Source organism: Xyrauchen texanus, chromosome 20, assembly GCF_025860055.1.
Source record: "Xyrauchen texanus isolate HMW12.3.18 chromosome 20, RBS_HiC_50CHRs, whole genome shotgun sequence".
In the NCBI taxonomy this organism is placed as follows: domain Eukaryota; kingdom Metazoa; phylum Chordata; class Actinopteri; order Cypriniformes; family Catostomidae; genus Xyrauchen; species Xyrauchen texanus.
This window is the reverse complement of record NC_068295.1, coordinates 5,113,866-5,135,135: the sequence shown is the minus strand read 5'-3', so window position 1 is coordinate 5,135,135 and position 21,270 is coordinate 5,113,866. Positions and strand designations below refer to the sequence as shown.

At 35.5% G+C, this 21,270-nt stretch overlaps 1 protein-coding gene across 4 annotated transcripts in view; it reads left to right on the top strand.

Moving 5' to 3' along the window:
* The window catches only part of LOC127660528 (collagen alpha-6(VI) chain), a 51,121-nt gene that overhangs the window by 15,194 nt on the left and 14,657 nt on the right, over nucleotides 1-21,270 (top strand). For all 4 annotated transcript variants that reach the window (XM_052150832.1, XM_052150831.1, XM_052150830.1 and 1 more), the window contains exons 9-33: nucleotides 380-955; nucleotides 1,104-1,691; nucleotides 2,355-2,698; nucleotides 2,999-3,077; nucleotides 4,583-4,719; nucleotides 6,118-6,210; nucleotides 6,587-6,640; nucleotides 11,900-11,971; nucleotides 13,527-13,553; nucleotides 14,589-14,633; nucleotides 14,734-14,787; nucleotides 14,960-15,022; nucleotides 15,357-15,422; nucleotides 16,090-16,143; nucleotides 16,360-16,395; nucleotides 18,265-18,330; nucleotides 18,467-18,529; nucleotides 18,683-18,745; nucleotides 19,608-19,670; nucleotides 20,079-20,129; nucleotides 20,328-20,363; nucleotides 20,475-20,537; nucleotides 20,744-20,806; nucleotides 20,939-20,974; nucleotides 21,077-21,113. In XM_052150832.1, the coding sequence (XP_052006792.1) occupies nucleotides 380-955; nucleotides 1,104-1,691; nucleotides 2,355-2,698; nucleotides 2,999-3,077; nucleotides 4,583-4,719; nucleotides 6,118-6,210; nucleotides 6,587-6,640; nucleotides 11,900-11,971; nucleotides 13,527-13,553; nucleotides 14,589-14,633; nucleotides 14,734-14,787; nucleotides 14,960-15,022; nucleotides 15,357-15,422; nucleotides 16,090-16,143; nucleotides 16,360-16,395; nucleotides 18,265-18,330; nucleotides 18,467-18,529; nucleotides 18,683-18,745; nucleotides 19,608-19,670; nucleotides 20,079-20,129; nucleotides 20,328-20,363; nucleotides 20,475-20,537; nucleotides 20,744-20,806; nucleotides 20,939-20,974; nucleotides 21,077-21,113 (2,829 nt within the window). The remainder of the gene's footprint in view (nucleotides 1-379; nucleotides 956-1,103; nucleotides 1,692-2,354; nucleotides 2,699-2,998; nucleotides 3,078-4,582; nucleotides 4,720-6,117; nucleotides 6,211-6,586; nucleotides 6,641-11,899; nucleotides 11,972-13,526; nucleotides 13,554-14,588; nucleotides 14,634-14,733; nucleotides 14,788-14,959; nucleotides 15,023-15,356; nucleotides 15,423-16,089; nucleotides 16,144-16,359; nucleotides 16,396-18,264; nucleotides 18,331-18,466; nucleotides 18,530-18,682; nucleotides 18,746-19,607; nucleotides 19,671-20,078; nucleotides 20,130-20,327; nucleotides 20,364-20,474; nucleotides 20,538-20,743; nucleotides 20,807-20,938; nucleotides 20,975-21,076; nucleotides 21,114-21,270) is intronic.

Sequence of the window (21,270 nt, the reverse complement as noted above, 5' to 3'; positions counted from 1 at the left end):
GCAACAGCATCATGCTAGTAATTATATATTTATCTTATTTTACAATTTTTAGTTTAAGGTTATTACCTTTTAATCTGAATGATCTTAATCTTTTAATAAGACAAAATGAAAACAAATGGCATTTTACAATTAAGATAATTTTCTAGACTCTTTCTAGAGAGCATTTTTATTGGATAACTAATCTCATACAGATATGAGGCTAATAGCTGGCCATAAAGCTAATAGCCAATGACTGCGTATCTCCAACACTTGAACAACAAAAGTTTGTAAACATAATGGGATAAATGCTTGCAAATATGTGTTTATGCTGATCTCCTATGGTCGAAGTAATTACAGTATTCTAAATGACTCCTCGCATTATGACTATTTATCTTTCCAGAATGCAAGAGACCTGAGCTGATGGATGTAATCTTTCTTGTGGATGCCTCTGGTAGATCCAATAAAGATGGTTTCCAAGAAATGAAAAGCTTAATGATAAATTTGGTGAGCAAATCTGAGGTCGGGCAAAGACGGGTGCGTTTTGGCACCATCGTCTACTCCAATATCCCTCAATATGAGTTCCTCCTAAACCAGTACTACAGTAAGACTGCCGTTCAAAAGGCTATCTCAAACCTCAAGTGTTCAGGGGGATCCAGAAACACGGCCCAGGCCCTGCGATATGCACTCTCTTACTTTAGCGATGTGCATGGAGGGCGACGGGCAAGGAACATTCCTCAAGTGCTGTTTTTGATTACAGATGGTCTGGTTGAAGATCCTGCTGGTCTTGCAAAATGGCCTGAAACGCTGGCAAATTCAGAAATCAACTTTTTTGCTATTGGTACAGCAGGAGCTCAGGAAGTCGAGCTAAGACGGATGGCGGGAAGCAAAGGAAGGGTATTGTATGCTGACAACTACAATGACCTAAATGGACTTCAAAAAACGATCACGAGAGAGCTCTGTAATCTAACCAAACCAGGTGAATAGAATTTCTTTTTTTTTGGCACTTCCAGCTGGTCTGACTTGCAGACCAGCAAATTACCTTTGGTGGGTTTAGGCTGTTTTTTTCAGCAGGGAATGTAGTTTGTCAAGCCCTAATGTCTTATTTTTTGTTTCTTACTTTCTAGTTTGTGAGAAAGAGGTGGCAGATCTTGTTTTTTTAATTGATGGATCAGACTCCATCAAGAAACCAAGTTGGGAAATTGTCAGAAAAACAGTGTCTGGCATCGTGAATAAGCTTGATATTGCTCCAGACAAATGGCGGGTGGGTGTCGCCCAGTTCAGTGATATCTTCATGGACCACTTTAACCTGGACACATACAGAAGTTTAGCAGAAGTGGACAACGCTATTCTGAACATTACACAACGAAAACAGGGCACAAATACTTGGGCAGCTTTGAAATCTATTAACAATTACTTTACACCAGAGCGTGGATCCAGAATAGCTGAGAGAGTCTCGCAGAATCTTTTGCTGATTACAGATGGAGAAGCCAATGATGAGAAGGACATGAATGCGCTGGCTGATCTCCGAGCCAAGAATATTGAAATAACTGTTATTGGAGTTGGCAGTGAAATAAGGAAATCTGAGCTGCTTGAAATCGCTGGATCTCCTGATCGGTTCTTCATAGAGACTTTCGAAAGCCTTAAACTAAAGACAACCATAAAGAAAGTGATAAGCCTTCTCTGCACCTCTGACTCATCAATAGATCCAAGTGGTAAGTACATTTTTTTTCCTTTTTCTTTCTAATTATTAATTGTGATGAGGAGGAGGGTGGGGCCCCGGCCCCTATCTGAGGAGAGGAACTGCCGTGTCCGTCTGCATTTACCCCTCTCCTCGGATGATTAGCCCGAATGGGAGACAGCAGTGCATAGTCACGTCACGTCCCCACCCCGCCCTCCTCCTCGCCACACTAATACATTATGCTTTATCTGTGCAGTGACAAATGTATAGTCAACAGTGAGATGGAAAGGAAATTTCACACTTTAAAGTGGACATAAGTTAAAAACAAATCTACATTTCCTTGATCTTTTGAATCGTTTGATCTTTTTGTTAGTTTAAAAACTCGAAACTTCCTCCTCAGTCCTCATCCATCACCATCCATTTTACTGAGGCTACAAAATCGACTTTTTCCATTCTTTTACAGCTTTCTGAAATCAGACAGATGAATATATACTGATTACAAATGTTTGTTGTATATTGGTACGATGTTTGTATTTTTACTTTTAAGAAGTAAACATCACAATAATATCCATAACATGTATCTGAATTGTTAATCATCACTGTTATATGAAACTAACATGTATTATTAGTTTTTGCTAATAATATGCATGAACTGTATATTGTATATTAATATTTTGTCCATACCCTGTTTGAATAGATTGCAGTATTGACATAGGTATTGGGTTTGACGTGTCCAGACAAACAAGTGCACAACCTCTGTTGAGACCTCAGGTGGAACCATTGGTTACTGCAGCTATTCAGCGGATCAACATGTTGGGGAATCTATGCTGCATCAGTGTGGACAAAATTGAAACTAGGATTGGCTACAGGCTAGTTTCTGGACAGGATGGGAGTGTTCAGGCTGATTTAGATTTTGATAAGTACAAAGAGGATGTGCTCAGGAAAGTGATGTCATTGCGACCTGCGTTGCCCCTGGCCTTCAATGCATTTCTGTTAGATTCCTTCCGGGAAAAGTTTAAACCTTCCAATGCCAAAGTGAAGGTTTGAATGCTTTTGCTCCATAACTAAAGGGATTAGAAATTACCATATAATATATATATATATAGTTTACTATGTATTATGCATATATGTAATATAGCTATATATTTTTAAGCTTTGACATTTTTCCCAAACATAATATTCAACATTAGAATGGACACCTACAGTTTATGTAATTTGGTCATTAGGACAACCAGAATTCTAATAAACAATACATAAGTTACCCAATCAGAATATGAATGGAAGGCATTCAAACAGAATGGTTCTAAATCATCTGATGGTTAATGATCTGTTTGTGTGTAGGTGTTTATTCTCTTCACTGATGGGTTGGATGATCGCATTGAGCATTTAATCTCGAGTTCAGATAGGCTTAAGCAAAGTGGTGAGTGTCTTCTAATTTCATTTTCAAACCATAAAACTATGGGTCATTTCTGATGTATATAAATAACTTATTTTATGTGATTTGTTCAAACACATTAACAGACCAGAATGGATACAGCATGTAAAGTCAGTAGTTTCTTTTTTTTTTTTTTTTTCGTTTTTGCATGTTTTTTAAGTAATGACTTATGACTTCTTATTTCATTGTCAATGTGGATTGCTTCCTAACATGATTGTGTATTTTACCCTATTAGATTAGTATAAATAACTAATTTGAATATTTTCACCAAATGTTGTGGTGAGTCTTTTGGCCTGATAACAGTTAAGTCATAGTAAAATAAAAGTGATTGTCGTACTTCAGTGAAATGAAACTGAACTGAAGTCAAAGTAGAGTGAAATGAAACTGAAGTGAAGTCGAAGTGAAATGGAAGTGAAGTATAGTTGTGCTTCAGTGAAATTAAACTGAACTGAAGTTGAATTAGAGTGAAAAAAAACTGAAGCGATTACGGCATAAAGTGAAATGAAGCTGAAGTCAAAGTAAAGTGAAATTATACAACATTTACATTTACATTTATGTATTTGGCAGATGCTTTTATCCAAAGCGACTTACAGTGCACTTATTACAGGGACAATCCCCCCAGAGCAACCTGGAGTTAAACTGCCTTGCTCAGTGACACAATGGTGGTGGCCGTGGGGATCGATCGAACCAGAGACCTTCTGTTTACTAGTTATGTGCTTTAGCCCACTACGCCACCACCACTCACAAGTGGTCAACGTTAAATGAAACTACAGTGAAGTCAGAGTAGAGTGAAATTACAACAGAAATGTAAAAAATTGAAATGAAATCATTGCACCCATCATTGCACCTTGTACCATAGAGTAGGTTGGCCTTCTCTGTCTACCAGAAGAAAAATGCACTGGTACTTAATTATTTACAAAGCTATCTTGGGGTTGTTGTCTTCCTATCTCTGTTGTTTTATGCAGCAGAAAATTATCAAGAATTATTCTCTTCGTTCGCAAAACTTCTATACTCTTTCTGTTCCTTTTACTCGAACTGAGTTAGGTAAGAAGTCTTTTATGTACGCAGCGCCGTTTGATTGGAATCTTTTCCAATCTAAATTAAAATTAGAAAATCTGCTGACTCTAGACCGTTTTAAATCAGTTATCCGGCGAATAGAAGCTGATCTAACATTATGCAATTGCTTTTAAGTGTTTTTAGTCTGTCTGTGTGATGTTTATCTGTAATGGAACTGATTGTACTGCTGCACATTTTGGCCAGGACACTCCTGTGAAACAGATTTTTAATCTCAGAGAGCTCTTCTGGTTAAATAAAGGTTAAATAAAAAAAATAAAAAAAAATAGTAAAGAGTAAAGTGAAATGAAACTGAAGTTAAGTGAATGTGAAATGAAATCAAAGTGAAGTAGGAATCAAGTCAAGTGTAAAGACTGATCATCACTCTATAGACACTCTGTACTAAAGCTATGTGGGATTTCTGATGTGTCAACTAGGGGTCAGCGCACTGTTGATTGTGTCTTTGGAGGGAATAATGGATGTTAAACAACTGGAATTTGGCAGAGGTTTCGACTATATGCAGCCACTGTCCATCAACATGCTGAATATCGGCGACATGCTTATGAAACAGATTGTAAGTATTAAAACATTTTTTAAAAGAGCTGTTTTGTCTCATCTCTCCAAAATCTGGAAAATTATTTTTACCTTTTTTATTTTCACTCTACCATTTTGGTTCTTTTACCACTTTGGATTTTAATTTAATGGTTTGTATAATCATGATATTTGTATGACAGTGTTTGAAGTTATACTTCAAAACCCAGATTATACATCAAGTCGTGACCCGATACTGTGCCAAAATTGTTTAACGTACAAAAATCAAACATTTACATTTCTTTAATATTACCATGAACTGTATTACCATCAACAGTATCAAGTCAAGTCATTTTTATTTGTATTCCACCAGTCACATCAGAGATCGTTTCATAGCAGTGTTACAGAAAAATCATACTTTTACAGAAAATTAAACTGTAGTATCTAGAAAGTCTTAAGAGTCATCATTGTGTTTGATTAAATATGTAATTGTATTTATAACCCCAGTGAGCAAGCCGAAGGTGACTGTGGTAAGCAACCAAAAACTCCATTAGATGTTGGTTAATGGGTTAATGGAGAAAAATAACCTTGTGAGAAATCAGACTCACTGTGGAATCCAGTTCCCCTCTGACTAACATCATGAATATAATGCCAATATTACTTGTCATGGTTTAAAATGAGTAAACAAAGTAAGTGTTAAGGGTCAGTGTTTATACAAAGACTTTGTATGAGCTGTAAAATTAATGACTAATGTCTTTGAAGTTCATCCTGGATTAACTGCAGAAGTTCACATTGATGCAAGTAGTCATTGTGAGTTGGCTGATGAAGGGTTTTGTTGGCAATTAAATGATAATCTATGTATTCCATTTCAAGAGTGAAGTCCATCATTAGACCGAGATGATGCAGACAGACATCAGTTAGGTGCATCGCTGTTCAACCAGCAGGTCAATTCGGTGAGGTCTATCCTAACTCCAAGGTTCAGGCAATGGCATATGAAGTATCCCATATCCAATATGATTTACTGTTAAATGCCTCTAAATTTTCTTTCTTGGTTTCATACTCTTGGCAGCCAATAACTCACAGCACAAAACACATTGTGGTTGGCACAAACCACTTTTATTCTCATTGCAATTGGACCCATATTTAATGTGGTCTGAAACTGGGTTGCACCTTCTTCTTGGTTTTTGAGGGTTTGGGTGTCTCCCAATCTATCCATGTGGATATTTGCTTACCATATTTAGGCTGGCTTCTACCAAGACACAGTTGAATTCGCTGCAAAAGAACCTCCGATTTTTAATGGACGCAAGCCCTTTTATGTCATCAACATAATCTCTCCATCAAAGATCTGTAAAATTTTAATGCCAATGTATCTCTGTTAGTGGATGGTAGAAACATTGGTTTTCCAGTTTCACACATTATGCACCTCTCTCTGTCCCATCAGCAAACAGTGGCTCTGCAAAAATGCTGTGAAGTTCCTTGTTCATGCACTGGTCTTCCTGGACCACGAGGACCCCCTGGACAACCGGGTCAAAAGGTCAGACACCTGCAGTACTGATAGTGTTGAAAGTAAATGTCATGGCTTTACACAAAGACCAAGAACACACCACAGCAGAATACTGTTGTCACTCCTCATTTGAATGCATAATTCATTTATTTTTGAGTTTGATTATTTGTAGAGAGACAAGCCCGTTCTACAACGTAATTCATTTCTGCATTTAAATTTGGGTGTCATTCCCAACACTTTGCAGTGTCTACAGTGTGTAGCCAGTCTCTTTACAACCAGTGTAAGGAGTGATGAAGTAGAACAAACGTTTATGACTTAGAAATGTTAAATGAGGCAGTATTGATTCAGGGGCTCATAAACAATTTTGAGAATGTGTAAGCATCCCTGTTTTGTATTTATTGTTTAGGGCTCCACAGGTCAGAAGGGCCATCCTGGATTTCCTGGAGATGAGGGAAGTGTGGTGAGTGAATGTAATGTTTGACACACTGCTGCTCATTTCACATGATGGTAATGGCAAGTCACATAATTAATATTTCACAAGATTGTTTACAAAGGTTTGGATACACCCGACTGAACCGGTTTCTTTAATCTTTTGACCTTTTTGAAGGATTATGCTTAAATGTGTAAAATGAGTTTTGTTGATAAATATACAGTAAATTGTGCCAACAGTATGAATTTATTTACAAACTAAAATGTTTCTTTTCTATGAATTTCTTTGCAAAAATGTTTTGAAATGGATGAGCTAGAGTCGAATTGTGTAGGACAGACGTGTTCAGCATGCATGTGAACTCCTTCAGTACTGTTTAAAAAGCATCTCAGGATGCACTTCATGAAGTTAGTTGAGATGATAAAGAGTGTGCAGAGCTGGAATCTAAACAAGAGTAGCATCTTTTTTTTTTTTTTTTCCGGGGCGCGGCCTGCTGCTGACCCTGTGTCTCGCTATTGTCTCTTGGCGTCTTGTTTGTGTATCTAAGTTGTTATTTTGTTTTTTTTTTTTTTTTTTTTGTTTTATTCGTTTTATTTTTGCTCTTTTAAATTGCAAACAGTATGAATGTGTTCATGATCAGCGTGGTCTCGGCGCTGGTTGGATTGGTGTTGGCGGGCAAAGCCTTTGAAGATCAATTGGCTTCTATGGTGTCGAGCCGGATTTATTCAAGAGACTTCTTGCTATCTTTACGATATAATAGCTATGCTGTCGATGTGACGATTCCATCAAGTATATGTCTGCACAAAAGAAGGAGATCAAGAACTATGAAACGAGGGTCGAGAGGAGGAATTCGAAATCGATTGCGGAGGCGAGGAAGCCGTCATCCCCTTCCAGTGATCACGCTGTCTAACGTAAGATCTCTTAATAATAAGATGGATGAGGTTGCACTCGAAGTGAAACAAGAGGAGGAATTTAGGAGCAGTAATCTCATCTGTTTTACTGAAACATGGCTAAATGAAGATCATAGTGTGGATATCGAGGGATTTACCACAATACGAGCTGACAGAGACAAGGTAAAATCACGGAAGTCGGTTGGTGGGGGACTCTGTATGTATGTTGATAAGAATTGGTCATCGCAGTCTACCATAATTGAACAGACTTGTACACCGGACTATGAGACTTTGGTTGTATCTTTTAGACCTTTTTATCTGCCGCGGGAATTTGGTCGAATAACCATACTCCTAGTGTATGTACCAGGACCTAATAATAACGAGGCAGCGGAGCATATTGCAGAGTGCTTTACTAGGATCCTAACAAAGTCGGCAGATCAACCAGTCTTCATACTAGGGGATTTTAATACACTTTCATTAACAGAGACTCTTCCACACTTGCAGCAATATATTGATTGTCCAACACGTTTCTCACGCACATTGGATTTGTGTTATGGTAACATTTCCGACGCATACAAGGCAGTATGTCGAGCACCAATTGGTAGATCGGATCACAATGTTATCCATTTACTGCCAACATATAGACAATGTGTTAGAAGGGACAAACCAGTGGAAAAGAGAATTCAGGTTTGGAGTAAGGACAAAGAAGATATGTTAAAGGATTGTTTTTGTACTACAAACTGGGATGTCTTTTTTGATTCATGCAGAGACCCTCACGAACTTACTGACAGTATTACCTCCTATATTCAATTCTGTGAAGAAACAGTTATTGATACTAAAGTGGTTAAAGTCTTCTCAAATAATAAACCATGGCTCTCTAAAGATTTAAAGAAACTCATTAATGAAAAGAATTGGGCATTTCAGTGAAAATAATTATGAGGGTTTTAAAATGAAAAGGAAGGAATTGAGAGCTATGATACAAAAAGCAAAAATTGACTTTAAATGCAAGGTAGAGGATAAGTTAGCGAATCAAGATGCAAGGAGTGCTTGGCAAGGCTTGAATAAGATGATGGGGCGTGGCACAAGAGATGTAAATAATGATATTCCTATAGGGACAGATGGTTTTAAATGGGTAAATGATTTGAATTTGTTTTATGGAAGATATGACGTAGCTGACAATTACAATAAGATTGAAGAAATAAGTGATAGGATTCCAGTGGGGCCACCGATCTGGTTGACCGGTGATCAAACCAGAAGGTCCCTTAAATGCATTAAGCCCCATAAAGCACCAGGTCCAGATGGCCTTAGAGGGAAAGTTTTAAAGATATGCGTAAATGAATTAACTGACCCTTTAACAAAATTATTTCAGTTTTTATTAGACTTACAGATCGTTCCCAATACTTGGAATTTATCATTTATACGACCTCTTCCGAAAAAAGTGACAGCAAAAAATTTAGAGGACTTTCGTCCTGTGGCTTTGACATCAATACTCGCTAAAAGCATGGAAAGAGTAGTTAGCTACCACCTTAAACCATACATATTAGAGCAATTAGATGTACTGCAATTTGCATACAAATCAAAAAGAGGGACAGAGGATGCCATGCTTACCATGGTCGATACAATTGCTAGTCATCTACAACAAGCAAAGGCTTATGTGCGTGTTCTTTTTATCGACTATACCTCTGCTTTTAATACCATGCAGATACATTTGCTCCTGGAACGTCTCCTGGTTCTAGGTGTAAATGGAGGAATAGTGCACTGGATAAAGAACTTTAACAAATAGACCTCAGCGAGTTTGTGTTGGGAGGTTTAAATCAGATACTATGTTTTTAAATACGGGGGCACCACAAGGATGCGTCCTGTCACCTATTTTGTTTTCTGTTTATACAAGTAGTATAAGAGTGCAGCATGAGAATTATAAATTATACAAATATGCAGATGATATGGCACTTGTCGCACTTTTATGGAAAGATTGTGCACATTATGAGTATGAGAAGAAGGTTTTGGAACTAGAAGAATGGTGTGAGGCAAGTTCCTTATTGATAAATGTAAGTAAAACAAAAGAGTTGATTTTAAATCATTCAGAGCCTCTAACAGAGTTAATGTTATGTAATCAAACAGTTGAAATTGTGAAGACTTTTAAGTATTTGGGAACCATGATTGACTGTAAATTGAATTTCTCTGATAATATTAACCTTATTTGTAAGAAAGCAAATCAGAGGTTATACCTGTTAAGGAAGTTGAGAGAATTTTCTGTAAGTCAGGATGTTCTGCAAAGAGTTTATATAAGTTTAATTGAGAGTGTTTTAGGGTATAATATAACTGTGTGGTTTGGACGAGTTACATCTGTTAATAAAGTAAAGTTAGAGAGAATTACAAGAGTTGCAGGAAAAATTGTAGGATCTAAACAAAAATCAGTCGCACAGTTATATCAAATTGCTGTTCAGAGGAAAGCTTTGATTATAGCAAGAGATACAACACACCCATTGAATCATGTCTTTGAATTACTGCCATCACGTCAGTCGCTATAGAACACCAAAAGCGATTAAAGTGATATATAAACAATCTTTTGTACCAAATGCAATAAGTCTTTTGAATAAGAGGAAAGAGATGTGAATATTTTAATGTGTATATTGTGTATCGTTTTGTGATTGTATACGGTGTATTGTTAATTGTTTTGATTGTATGGCGAGACCAAAAACCAATTTTCAGCCAAGGCTGAACAATAAATAAATGAAATGAAATCTTTAAAGAAGCTCAGATAAAAAAAATGACAGATGCATAGCTAATATTAATGTTCTGCATCACATATACAATTTTGCCTGATGACCTCATCCATAGTGTCACTGCTGATATAGAGGACTGGATGTTTTATAGAGGATGTACATTGTACATACCATGTGTGGCGGGGCAGTGGTTGGACAAAAATTACACTAAATGTACGAAATGAAGCAAGATAAAGAGCAGACTACGCCACCCCGTTTCTATGAACGGGGAAATTTCATAAGACACACAGGTTCGCTAAAACAGAGGACAAGAGACGTGGATATGAATACAAAACTATTTTTATTTTCACAACAATAATAAATTTAAAATGTATAAAAACAGGTAAGAGTTCACTACTTCAGTGGGCGCCAGACCAGAAAAATGGAAAATAAAGAGGAAAAACTTTCAGGCTGAGGCTTACCAGTAGGGTGGCTAGCTGCACAGTGAGTATCCTAAGACCACACCAACACTCACACACGCCAAGTGAGAGAAAGGCAAGTGCCAACGGCAAAACACTCTGTGAAGGAAACACCACAAAAAGGACAAGGACAGCTAGCTTCACTACACTGGGGGCCTCCAGTTCCTGAAAAAAACAAAAACAATTTATTTCACAATTAACAGACACTCAGTTATAGGAAAGCAGATTCCAACGCTGAAGGTGGTCAACAACTGGCAAATTACTGGCCACCAGTTCGACAGACGGGTGTAACCCAGAAAGGTTTACACTAAATAGCCAGTAAGGCCTGAACAAACAATGAAGCAGCCAACTGCTATAAAGAAAAAAAAAAATAACAATAACCCACAAACATCATAAGTCAAACAATACAAAATAGAAATGACAATTAATTATGCTTCAAACAAATTAAATCACAAAACAAAAAGTAATTAGAAAATTCAACTAGGAAAAGCACAGACCAAAGAAAACAACAAATTAACAACCAAACAGTTGGTGGCGATATCGCAAAAGGTGGGGCTAAGGTGCAACATTGGAAAGTCTCACGCTTAGTGACGGCCCTGAGACTAGCCACCCTTCACCAAGACCACCAGTATTAGCGTAAAGCTGTTTACAAAACAAATAATCACACTGTAGTATAGAAAGCAGCAGAACAGACAATGCAGTCTAAAAAGGTTGTCTAGGAAGCATTTGCCCCGCAGTCCACAGTGACGAACCACTCCAGAGCAGATTAACGCACGGTAGAAGATCGCTAGAGCCACAGATTATTCGGTTACTCACAGCTCACGTTCATAAGCAAAACCGCCAATGTACCGGTGTTCCATCGGAACGTACACGAACGGAGAAAAGACAGCCTGCACCCCAAAAGCAAAGTCGCACCAATCCTGGTCAGAACCTGGCTACAACAAATACACCACCACTTTAATAGTGTATGTGTGTGTACTAGCAGTAACATTAGCCAAACATCTAGGTACACACCTCCCACAGAGCTGCGCGCGCGCACACGCAAAAGCGAATCTGACGATGACGCATACCCAGGTGGCCCGAACTCCGCCTTAAATAGGTCAGGGACAGCAGCCCATTGGCTGTCACACCCATCAGTCATTTAATAATCACACGTAATAATAGGGTGGGTTCTAACCCGCCTTGCCACACATGGATAAATAATTTTGTTTCCGTCAGGGTGAGCGAGGACCTCCAGGGTTGAATGGAACGCAGGGACATAATGGTTGCCACGGAAACCGAGGAATCAAGGTAAAGCTAAATGCAGTTATTATATGTGACGCATCTCCTGTTTCTATCAGTTCAATGTTCTGCATTTATCTTCAGAAGCAATTTAGAATGTCTTGGTACTCCACTTGTAAACAATACTGTAATTATATTGATACTAAGGATTTATTTATTTTTTAGGTAGAAAGTTATGTACTGTAGGTAGATGGATAGATAGATAGATGTATGATATGTCTGTCTGTCTGTCTGTCTGTATGTCATCTATCTATCTGTCTGTCTGTCTGTCTGTCTGTCTATCTGTCTGTCTGTCTGTCTGTCTGTCTGTCTGTCATCTATCTATCTATCTATCTATCTATCTATCTATCTATCTATCTATCTAGATGAAGGATGGATATCCATATATATATATATATATATATTAGGGCTGTCGATTTAACGCATTAATTCAAAGCGATTAATTTGATAAAAAATAACGCTTTAAAAAATTCATACAATTAATCGCAATGCCCCCGGACCATAATAACAAAGCTTGAAGTACCACCTGTTTACTCCAGAGGGCAGTAAGTGAAACTTCAGCTGTGTGGTAACGTGCAGTTTATACAGTGAAGAAAACAACACTTCAGCAGACAGATAACACAAACATGCGTTACGTTCTTGCGTTCAAAACACTTGATGGAGCGCAAATCCGAACTAAGAGATCTCAAGATGTGTTCTAAGTATTAAACTATATTTAACTTGACACAGTGTCCTAAAACATTTATGTTTATGACGCAACGCACACAAGCATGTCTGACGCAGCTGTACATTGACGGGCTCTTAAACAAGCCCTCATAATAAATCTCCAACTGATTGACAGATTCACTTGTGAAATGGATTGCTGTGAACTGTGTGTCAGTGATTGACTTATGATCAATTATATGGTAGTAAACAATACATTGTATTCCAAATGCGCTTTTTGTCTTATCAATGATCTTCTGTCTTAAGAATGTAATGCATTTTAATTATCTGAATATGTTTTATTATATATATATATATATATATATATATATATATATATATATATATATATATATATATATATATATATATATAATATTTAAAGATAACTATGTATAATTATTTAATCATTATATATTGAATTATTGTTATATGAGGGCTTTCTCAGCAAATATTTGTATATGCGATTAAATGCTAATAATCACGATTAATTAATCGGGACACCATGTAATTAATTTGATTGCAAATTTTAATCGATTGACAGCCCAAATATATATATATATATATACTCCAGCTGTGGGCTGTGCATTTAAAGTCTAGGCCTTCAGTGCGATTCATGCCATTAAGAAAACACAGTTTCACAATGAAAAAGACGCCATATGCCATACATTATATCGCAGCTAACTAGTAATACCAATTGACATTTAATGCAATGACATTCATGCATTTTTAAGTGTGGCTAAGGTTTATTGGATGTGGAGCCTTTTCTTATCTGAAATGCTGGGATATATTGATATAAAGTCAATGTAAATATATTTACTGTGCTGAATAAAGGAAATATGTTTAATTCTTTGTTCAATAGGGTCTGCGAGGCTACACTGGAAACAAAGTGAGTTATGCTGTTTTCTGGCTGTTCGGTCCATTATTGCACACACTTAAATGGTTATTTTTTTGGATAAAAAAGTGCACTTAAAGAAGGTGTAAGTAAATCTTTTTTGTTTCTTCAGCAATTTTTCTTTCACCATAAGTACAATTTTACACAGTTAATACAAAAATAAATAAAAAATAATGAGTATTTTTATCCTATTCCTTTTTAGTTCAATATTTCAAAGCATCCTTACAACATACATTTATCTGAGACGCAAAATTGTAAAACATATAAAGAATAATTGTTTTCTGAGAATCTATCTTGAATCTATCTTAAAGTGGGGGTCAAACATTTGAGACCACATTGAAAATCCGTAATTCAAAATCGAATTACGTTCTTGAAATTAAGAGAATTAACCATTTAAAATGAAGAAATGTTATGATGTAAAATGAGAAGAAATGTGTGACACTGACCATGTTAACTCCTTTGTACAAAAGGTCAGATTTACTTTCATCCATTGAAGCACACAAGATGCTCTTTGGAAAATTCGTGCTCTTTGGAAATTTGCACAAACGTGTGGAGTCCATGCCAGCTCGAGAACTGTCATTAAAACAAAAGGTGGACTTACCAAATTCAAAGAAATTCTGAAATTAATTTTCTTTTTTTTTTATTCAGCTTTTGGCTCAAATTGTTCTGCTAATAAAATCATTTGTCATGTAAAAACTGTATTAAACGAGCCATTTTGTGTACTCATTTGGCACTGACAATTTTTGAATTTTTTTTAATGCATAAAATAGTGTAAATAAATAAAAAAATATGTATTAAATGTATCTTGTTGTACTGATGCTTAGAAATTTTAACTGGCAAACAAGTCAAATATACCGGTAATTGTGAAGAATATGATTTTGGTCTTTGGTTGATTTACAATTTTTTTATTTGAGTTTTTGGTCTGCTTTTTGCTGCAGAAGATATTTGGGGGATTTCATTTAGGGAGTGTTGATTTGTGTCCCAAACATGTAATAAAGTGTGTTTTTCCTTTTGAACTCTGACTGACAGGGAGAAGATGGGGAGAACGGGGTGGACGGTGTTAATGGAGAACAGGTCACATCTTTATTCCATTATTAATTCCTCAACCCTTACTGCCCATAAACAGTATTTTACAATGTCTAGAAATGATTGAAAGCCTTTACTCACTGTGTAGGGTGATGCTGGCCTTCATGGGCTTCCAGGACCTAAAGGAGACCTGGGTGGCGCTGTAAATACGCATATCATCACACTCCACATCCATCTGTTTTATTTTATCACATGCAGCTGTTCACTTCCACCTCACTTAATACTATTAATATGATCAGAAAGACAATATGAAAACATTCCAGATATGATTAGGTGGCTTTCTCACTACAGTAGCTCGAGTTTTTATGTTCCAGGGTTTAAAAGGTTTGAAGGGGAATACCGGACCTAAGGGACACAGCGGTGTGAGAGGAGATCCTGTGAGTCTTTCCCATGTGTTACTCAAATAGTCTCTAATAAAACACACTTTTCACATCTGACTAGTTTATTTTTCGGTTCAATGTCCAACAGTGGATATGCATGCAACTCAGAAGATTTTTGTCAGTTTTGTTTTTTTATTTCCCGAATTTTAATGTGACCTTCATATTAAGAAAATCATTAAAAAATGTTCGTTGTAATAAGTCAACCCCAGGGACATAAACATGCCCATAGTTCAAGAAACAGCAGCTTATAGAAGTTGTTTTCGAACTTTCAAACAACCGAAAACAAACATTTGTGACTCTTGATCTGCGTGTGTCTCTGTTTACATGACAGGGGTCACCAGGAAGAGACAACAGAATTCCTGGTCCAAAGGGTGAAGGGGGATATGCTGGATTCCCGGTGAGGGGCCTTCTTCATTCCTTCTGGAAAATGTTACCATGATTTGTTTGTATGAAAGTGTCCGAATGTTTCGGTGTGAGAAGAAAAGACTGATACTGTAGAGCAGTTTTCTTCATATATGATTATGAAAACATATTACTGAAAAGTCCTCTCATGCAACGTTGCATTTTTGTACAAACTGGAGTGGTACAAACTTGTGTAAGCTAGGATTTATATCGCATTCATGTTATATATTTAGTTCAGTTCACATCTGTATATTGTTTAAAGGGGCAACATTTACACTGCTAGTCCTAATGCTCAGATATTTCCTTGTCCTGTCTGTTTATGTTTATTTAAAGGATTAACCCTGTCATTATTATTATGACACAAAAGAGACTATTTGAAGAATCTTTACACTCTTTTCCATACAAGGATTTTTCACAGTGAACATGTCTGTTAAGCACCTATAAGGGCACAACACCACCATGAGGAACCACAAAAGTAGTCCAGATAAAAGATAAACCTCGTTTTTCAGATGAAAACAAAAAACAAAACATGATCTCTAAAGTTTTAAGCTGTTTACGAGCATGCACCAGGATCCAATCTGTGCCAGATATTGGTAAATAATCAGAACTGGTTGGAAATGGAAATACGGCATCATTGTGTTATGATTGTGTTGTGTTGCCAGGGTGACCAGGGGCCTGTTGGACCCCAGGGAAAACCCGGAGACGCCGGTGATCCTGTGAGTGATACTCTTGTACTTTCATCTTCTCGCTTTTAAATGAAGTGCAGCTCATTTCTGGTGCCATTTTTTGATAATCACTCTGCTACACATTCTATTATAAGAAATGTTTTCTGGCAAACATGCATAGGGAGGATTTTTATTTCATTTTCAAATTACAGCTTTATTTGTATAGAAATGTTATAATTCAAATACTTTCTCATTGTTGTTTTGTAGGGTGTTTCTGGAAGAAAAGGCCCACCAGGATTCCCGGTAATGTAGCACATAAATGTTGATATTCTATTCTATTTCACTCTAATCTACTCAAACCTTCTCTGTTCTATTTTAATCTTCTAACTGATTCTATTCTATTCTAACCTACTCTAACCTACTATATTGCATTCTATTTGAACCTATTGTATTATATTCTACTCTGTTCTATTTTAACTTTATTCTATTCTAATATAATCTAACCTACTCTCTTATAATCTTCTCTATTCTGAACAATTCTTTTCTATAACCTATTCTCTTACTTAACATTCTATTCTAACTTCTCTAACCTATTCTATTCTAACCTACTCTATTCTATAAGCTATTCTCTTATTATATATTCTATTCTAATCTACACTTTTCTAGCTAACTAACTCTATTCTATTTTAACTTCATATTTTCTATGTTAACCTATTTTAATAAACTATATTCTATTTAATAAACTCTAACCTACTCTATTCTTTTTTTAACCTATTCTATTCTAATCTACTTAGTTATTCTATTGTTTTCTAACCTACTCTATTTTATTTTAACTTTATTCTAATATAATCTAACCTACTCTCTTATAATCTTCTCTATTCTGAACAATTCTTTTCTATAACCTATTCTCTTACTTAACATTCTATTCTAACTTCTCTAACCTATTCTAACCTATACTCTATTCTATAAGCTATTCTCTTATTATATATTCTATTCTAATCTACACTTTTCTAGCTAACTAACTGTGGCAGGGCAGAGGGTGGGGCCAGGTCGTGATCCTACACACCCGATCCCCTGCAGCCGACCTTTATCCCTCACTGAGGCATAATTAGCCTAATACGGGACCGGGTGTGTAGGATCACGACCCGGCCCCACCCTCTGCCCTGCCACTCTAACTCTATTCTATTTTAACTTCATATTTTCTGTTAACCTATTTTAATAAACTATATTATATTTAATAAACTCTAACCTACTCTATTGTAACCTACTCTATTCTTTATTAACCTATTCTATTCTAATCTACTTAGTTCTAATTTATTCTATTGTATTCTATCCTACTCTATTTTATTTGAACTTTGTTATATTCTAGACTAATCTGACCTACTCTATTTTAATCGAATTTATTATATTCAAAACGACTATATTATATAACCTATTCTCTTTATTTTCTAGTCTTAACGTTATTCTATTATAACTACTCTAACATACTCTACTTTACTCTATCCTACTCTACTTTACTCTAACCTACTCTATTCTATAACCTAATCTCTTATTTTTTATTCTAATCTAATTTACACTGTTCTAACGGACCCAATAAAATTATAACCTACTCTATTCTATTTGAACCTTTTCTATTCTAATCTGCTCTGTTCTGATTGACTCTATTCTGTTCTAACATACTCTATTCTTTCTTATTCTGCTCTAATCTACTCTAACCTACTCAGACTTACTCTATTATATTTTAACCTATTCTAATCTACTCTATTCTATTTGAACCTTTTCTATTCTAATTAACTCTGTTCTATTTTAATTTATTCAATTCTATTTTAATCTATTCTTATAAATTCAGTTCGGTTTAACAAACTCTAAACTACTCTATTCAGTTTTAACTTATTATTTTCTAACCTAGTCTATTGTTTTTTTAACTTATTCTATTCTAATCCTTTTTATTTTAACAGACTCTAACCTATTCTGACTCTCTTCTAACCTATTCTATTCGAATATTCTCTATTCAGTTCTAACCTACTGTAACCTACTCTATTGTATTTAAACCTATTCTATTCTATTCCATCCTAACAGACTTTTATTCTACTGAATTCCATTCTATTCTGCTGATGGTGATGTGTGGTCAACGTATACAGTATGTGTGTGTGTGTGTACATGTTTTTATAGGGTGGGGATTCAGATAGTAAAGGAGATGCTGGACAGCCAGGCACTCCTGGTTACCCTGGACAAGTGGTGAGAACTGGAAACTTTCAATCTCTTTTAAAAATAAACACACAATAACAGATGTCCTCTCATATGTTAGTGTGCGATTCTTTAGGTATTGCTATAACATTCTATAACTTGTTATTTATGTGTTTTCCGTGATAAGGGAGCACCTGGCCAAAAAGGGCGCAAAGGCGAACAAGGTGATCCAGGTGTACCTGGAATTCAGGTGTGTCACTCTTGCATGCCTTCTTATCCTAATGTTAATATACCTTGTCTAAACTTGTTGCATTTTCATTGATTGAGCCTAGAGTTAAAAATGGATATAGTTTGAAAAATGTACTGTATGTATAATTTGTTAATATAATTTGTGTTTTCATAGGGTCCATTTGGCCTATCTGGGGTTAAAGGGTCAAAAGGCAGTTCGGGACCCAGAGGACCAAGGGTGTGAAAGACTGAATGATGCATTCATGCTTTTTTGAAATCCTCATGGATATTACAAACGGACCTGAATTCCTTTAATATAATAAAATCAAATTAAGAATAAGATTTAATAAAGAGATTAGGGAGTGTACACAACTTGACAACCAACAACAACGAATCTGTCTCATTACAATGCATTAAAGTGATATGTCACCCAAAAATACAAATTCTCTCATCATTTACTCACCCTCATGCCATCCCAGATGTGTATTTTTTTTTCTTCTGCAGAACAGAAATATTTTAAGAAGAATATCTCAGCTCAGCAATAATATACAATGCAAGTGAATGGTGGCCAAAACTTTGAAGCTCCAAAAAGCACATAAAGGCAGCATAAAAGTAATCCACAAGACTACAGTGGTTTAATCCATGTCTTCTGAAATGATCCACTTGGTTCTTAATTACACTTCCAAGTGCTTATCGCATGGGCAGAGCACTAGACGGCACAAGGAAGTGTAGTTGAGCTTGAAATCATGATCGCCAAGGAGACTATTATGTCATGATTTATTGTAAAAAAAAAGGGTCATATTTTGGTCTGTTCTCACCCAAAATCAATTATTGCATCAGACGACATTGATTAGTCGATGGAGTCTTATGGATTACATTTATGATGCTTTTGTGTGCTTTTTTTGAGCTTCTGAGTTCTGGTCACCATTCACTTTCACTGTATGGACCTACAAAGCTGAGATATTCTTTTAAAAATCTTTGATTGTGTTCTGCAGAAGAAAGAAAGTCATACACATCTGGGATGGCATGAGGGTGAGTATATGATGAGAGAAATATAATTTTTGGATAACTATTCCTTTCACACTCTTACACATGTTTAGGGTCTACCAGGTGACATCGGGATCAAAGGAGTGCTGGGGCCAGAGGGAATCAAAGGGCCCCCGGTCAGTCTGCACATAAAAAAAATATATATTTTATTATTAAGTATTATTAAGTATTTTATCAAATCACTTTGAATTTTCTGTTGGAGAAAAACAAATAATAATAATAATAATAATAATATATATATATATATATATATATATATATATATATATATATATATATATATATTTTTTTAAGTTAACTAAAATAATGGAAACATCCTTTACATGTTGTTTACAGGATTTGATTAAGTCCTTTGAATCTCATGTTGATTATTATACTTGTTGAATCAAAGTTGTCAAGGTCCTGATTTTTTTATTTTCTAATTGCTAGTTTATGATAAAATTGTTACTGATAATTATTTAGATATTCAGAACTGTTAGAGCATCTATGTGTAGCTTTTCAATTCAATGTATGCCTTTAAACAGGGACAAGATGGAAGAGATGGATTTGGCCCTGTTGGTTCCAAAGGATATAAGGTACCTGTCATTTATTCACTGGAAAATCAGATTTTTTTTTTTTTAAATAATTGTTTGTTTATTAATTCTACAAGAATTTGCATCTGTGAAACTCTGGTTTAAAATGTATGCTTATAATATTTCTATTTCACTTGTTTTCTATTTGAACTCTGTATTTTTATGGCTATTCAATTAAAAGAAAAATAAATGTGTTTTTAGGGAAACCTTGGATACATTGGCTTTCCTGGTTTACAGGTGTGTTACAGATAGTTAAATATCTGTTGCATTTGATCACTTTTTAAAAAATAATAATAACAATAATAATATTTCAATAATTATTAAGAATTATATTAATTATAACTTTAGGGTGAGGATGGTGTCAAAGGATCAAGTGGAAGTAAAGGATATAAAGGTTATCAAGGAAGACCAGTACGTTTCATTTCATATACTTTTTATGCTCATTTATTACCCTTTTATTGTAATTACCATGGCATTTTAATTCTATGACTTAACTTATATTATAATTTATAATATATAATATATATATATATATAATATATATATATATATATATATATATATATATATTACAGTGAGCGTATGTATGTAAGTATATTCATGTATTGTGTGATCAGGGAAATACGGGTGGTTCAGGCTATCCAGGTGTCCCAGGAGAAAGAGGGATGGATGGACACAGGGTCAGTCATTCTGTTAATGCATTTAAATCATCAGACCACACTATCCACTGTTCATACTGTTAATATTGCAATCTTTTCTTTGCCACTAATGATATAAGTTACAACTATTCATCTTTAGAGGTTTTTTTTTAGGGCAATAAAGGACCTCCTGGAACCAGTCCAATAGCTGTAGGTTCACATTACTGTAATGACTTATAATTAATCATACAGCATTGAATTGCTCCTTGGTTCTTAAAATGTAACTTTTTTTTTATGCCTGTGGACATTTAGGAATGCGACCTGATCCAGTACATCCGAAAAAACTGTGGTGAGTTTAAAAACTCTTAAAGCTTAATCATTTTGGCACCACTTGCACTACTAAATTACCGGCTTTCCAAATACCCCCCAACTTATACCATTGATTGACTCAGTGTTGTTTTGTTGTGCTGGAACACATAACAAACAGAGACCATTTTTACAGCTCC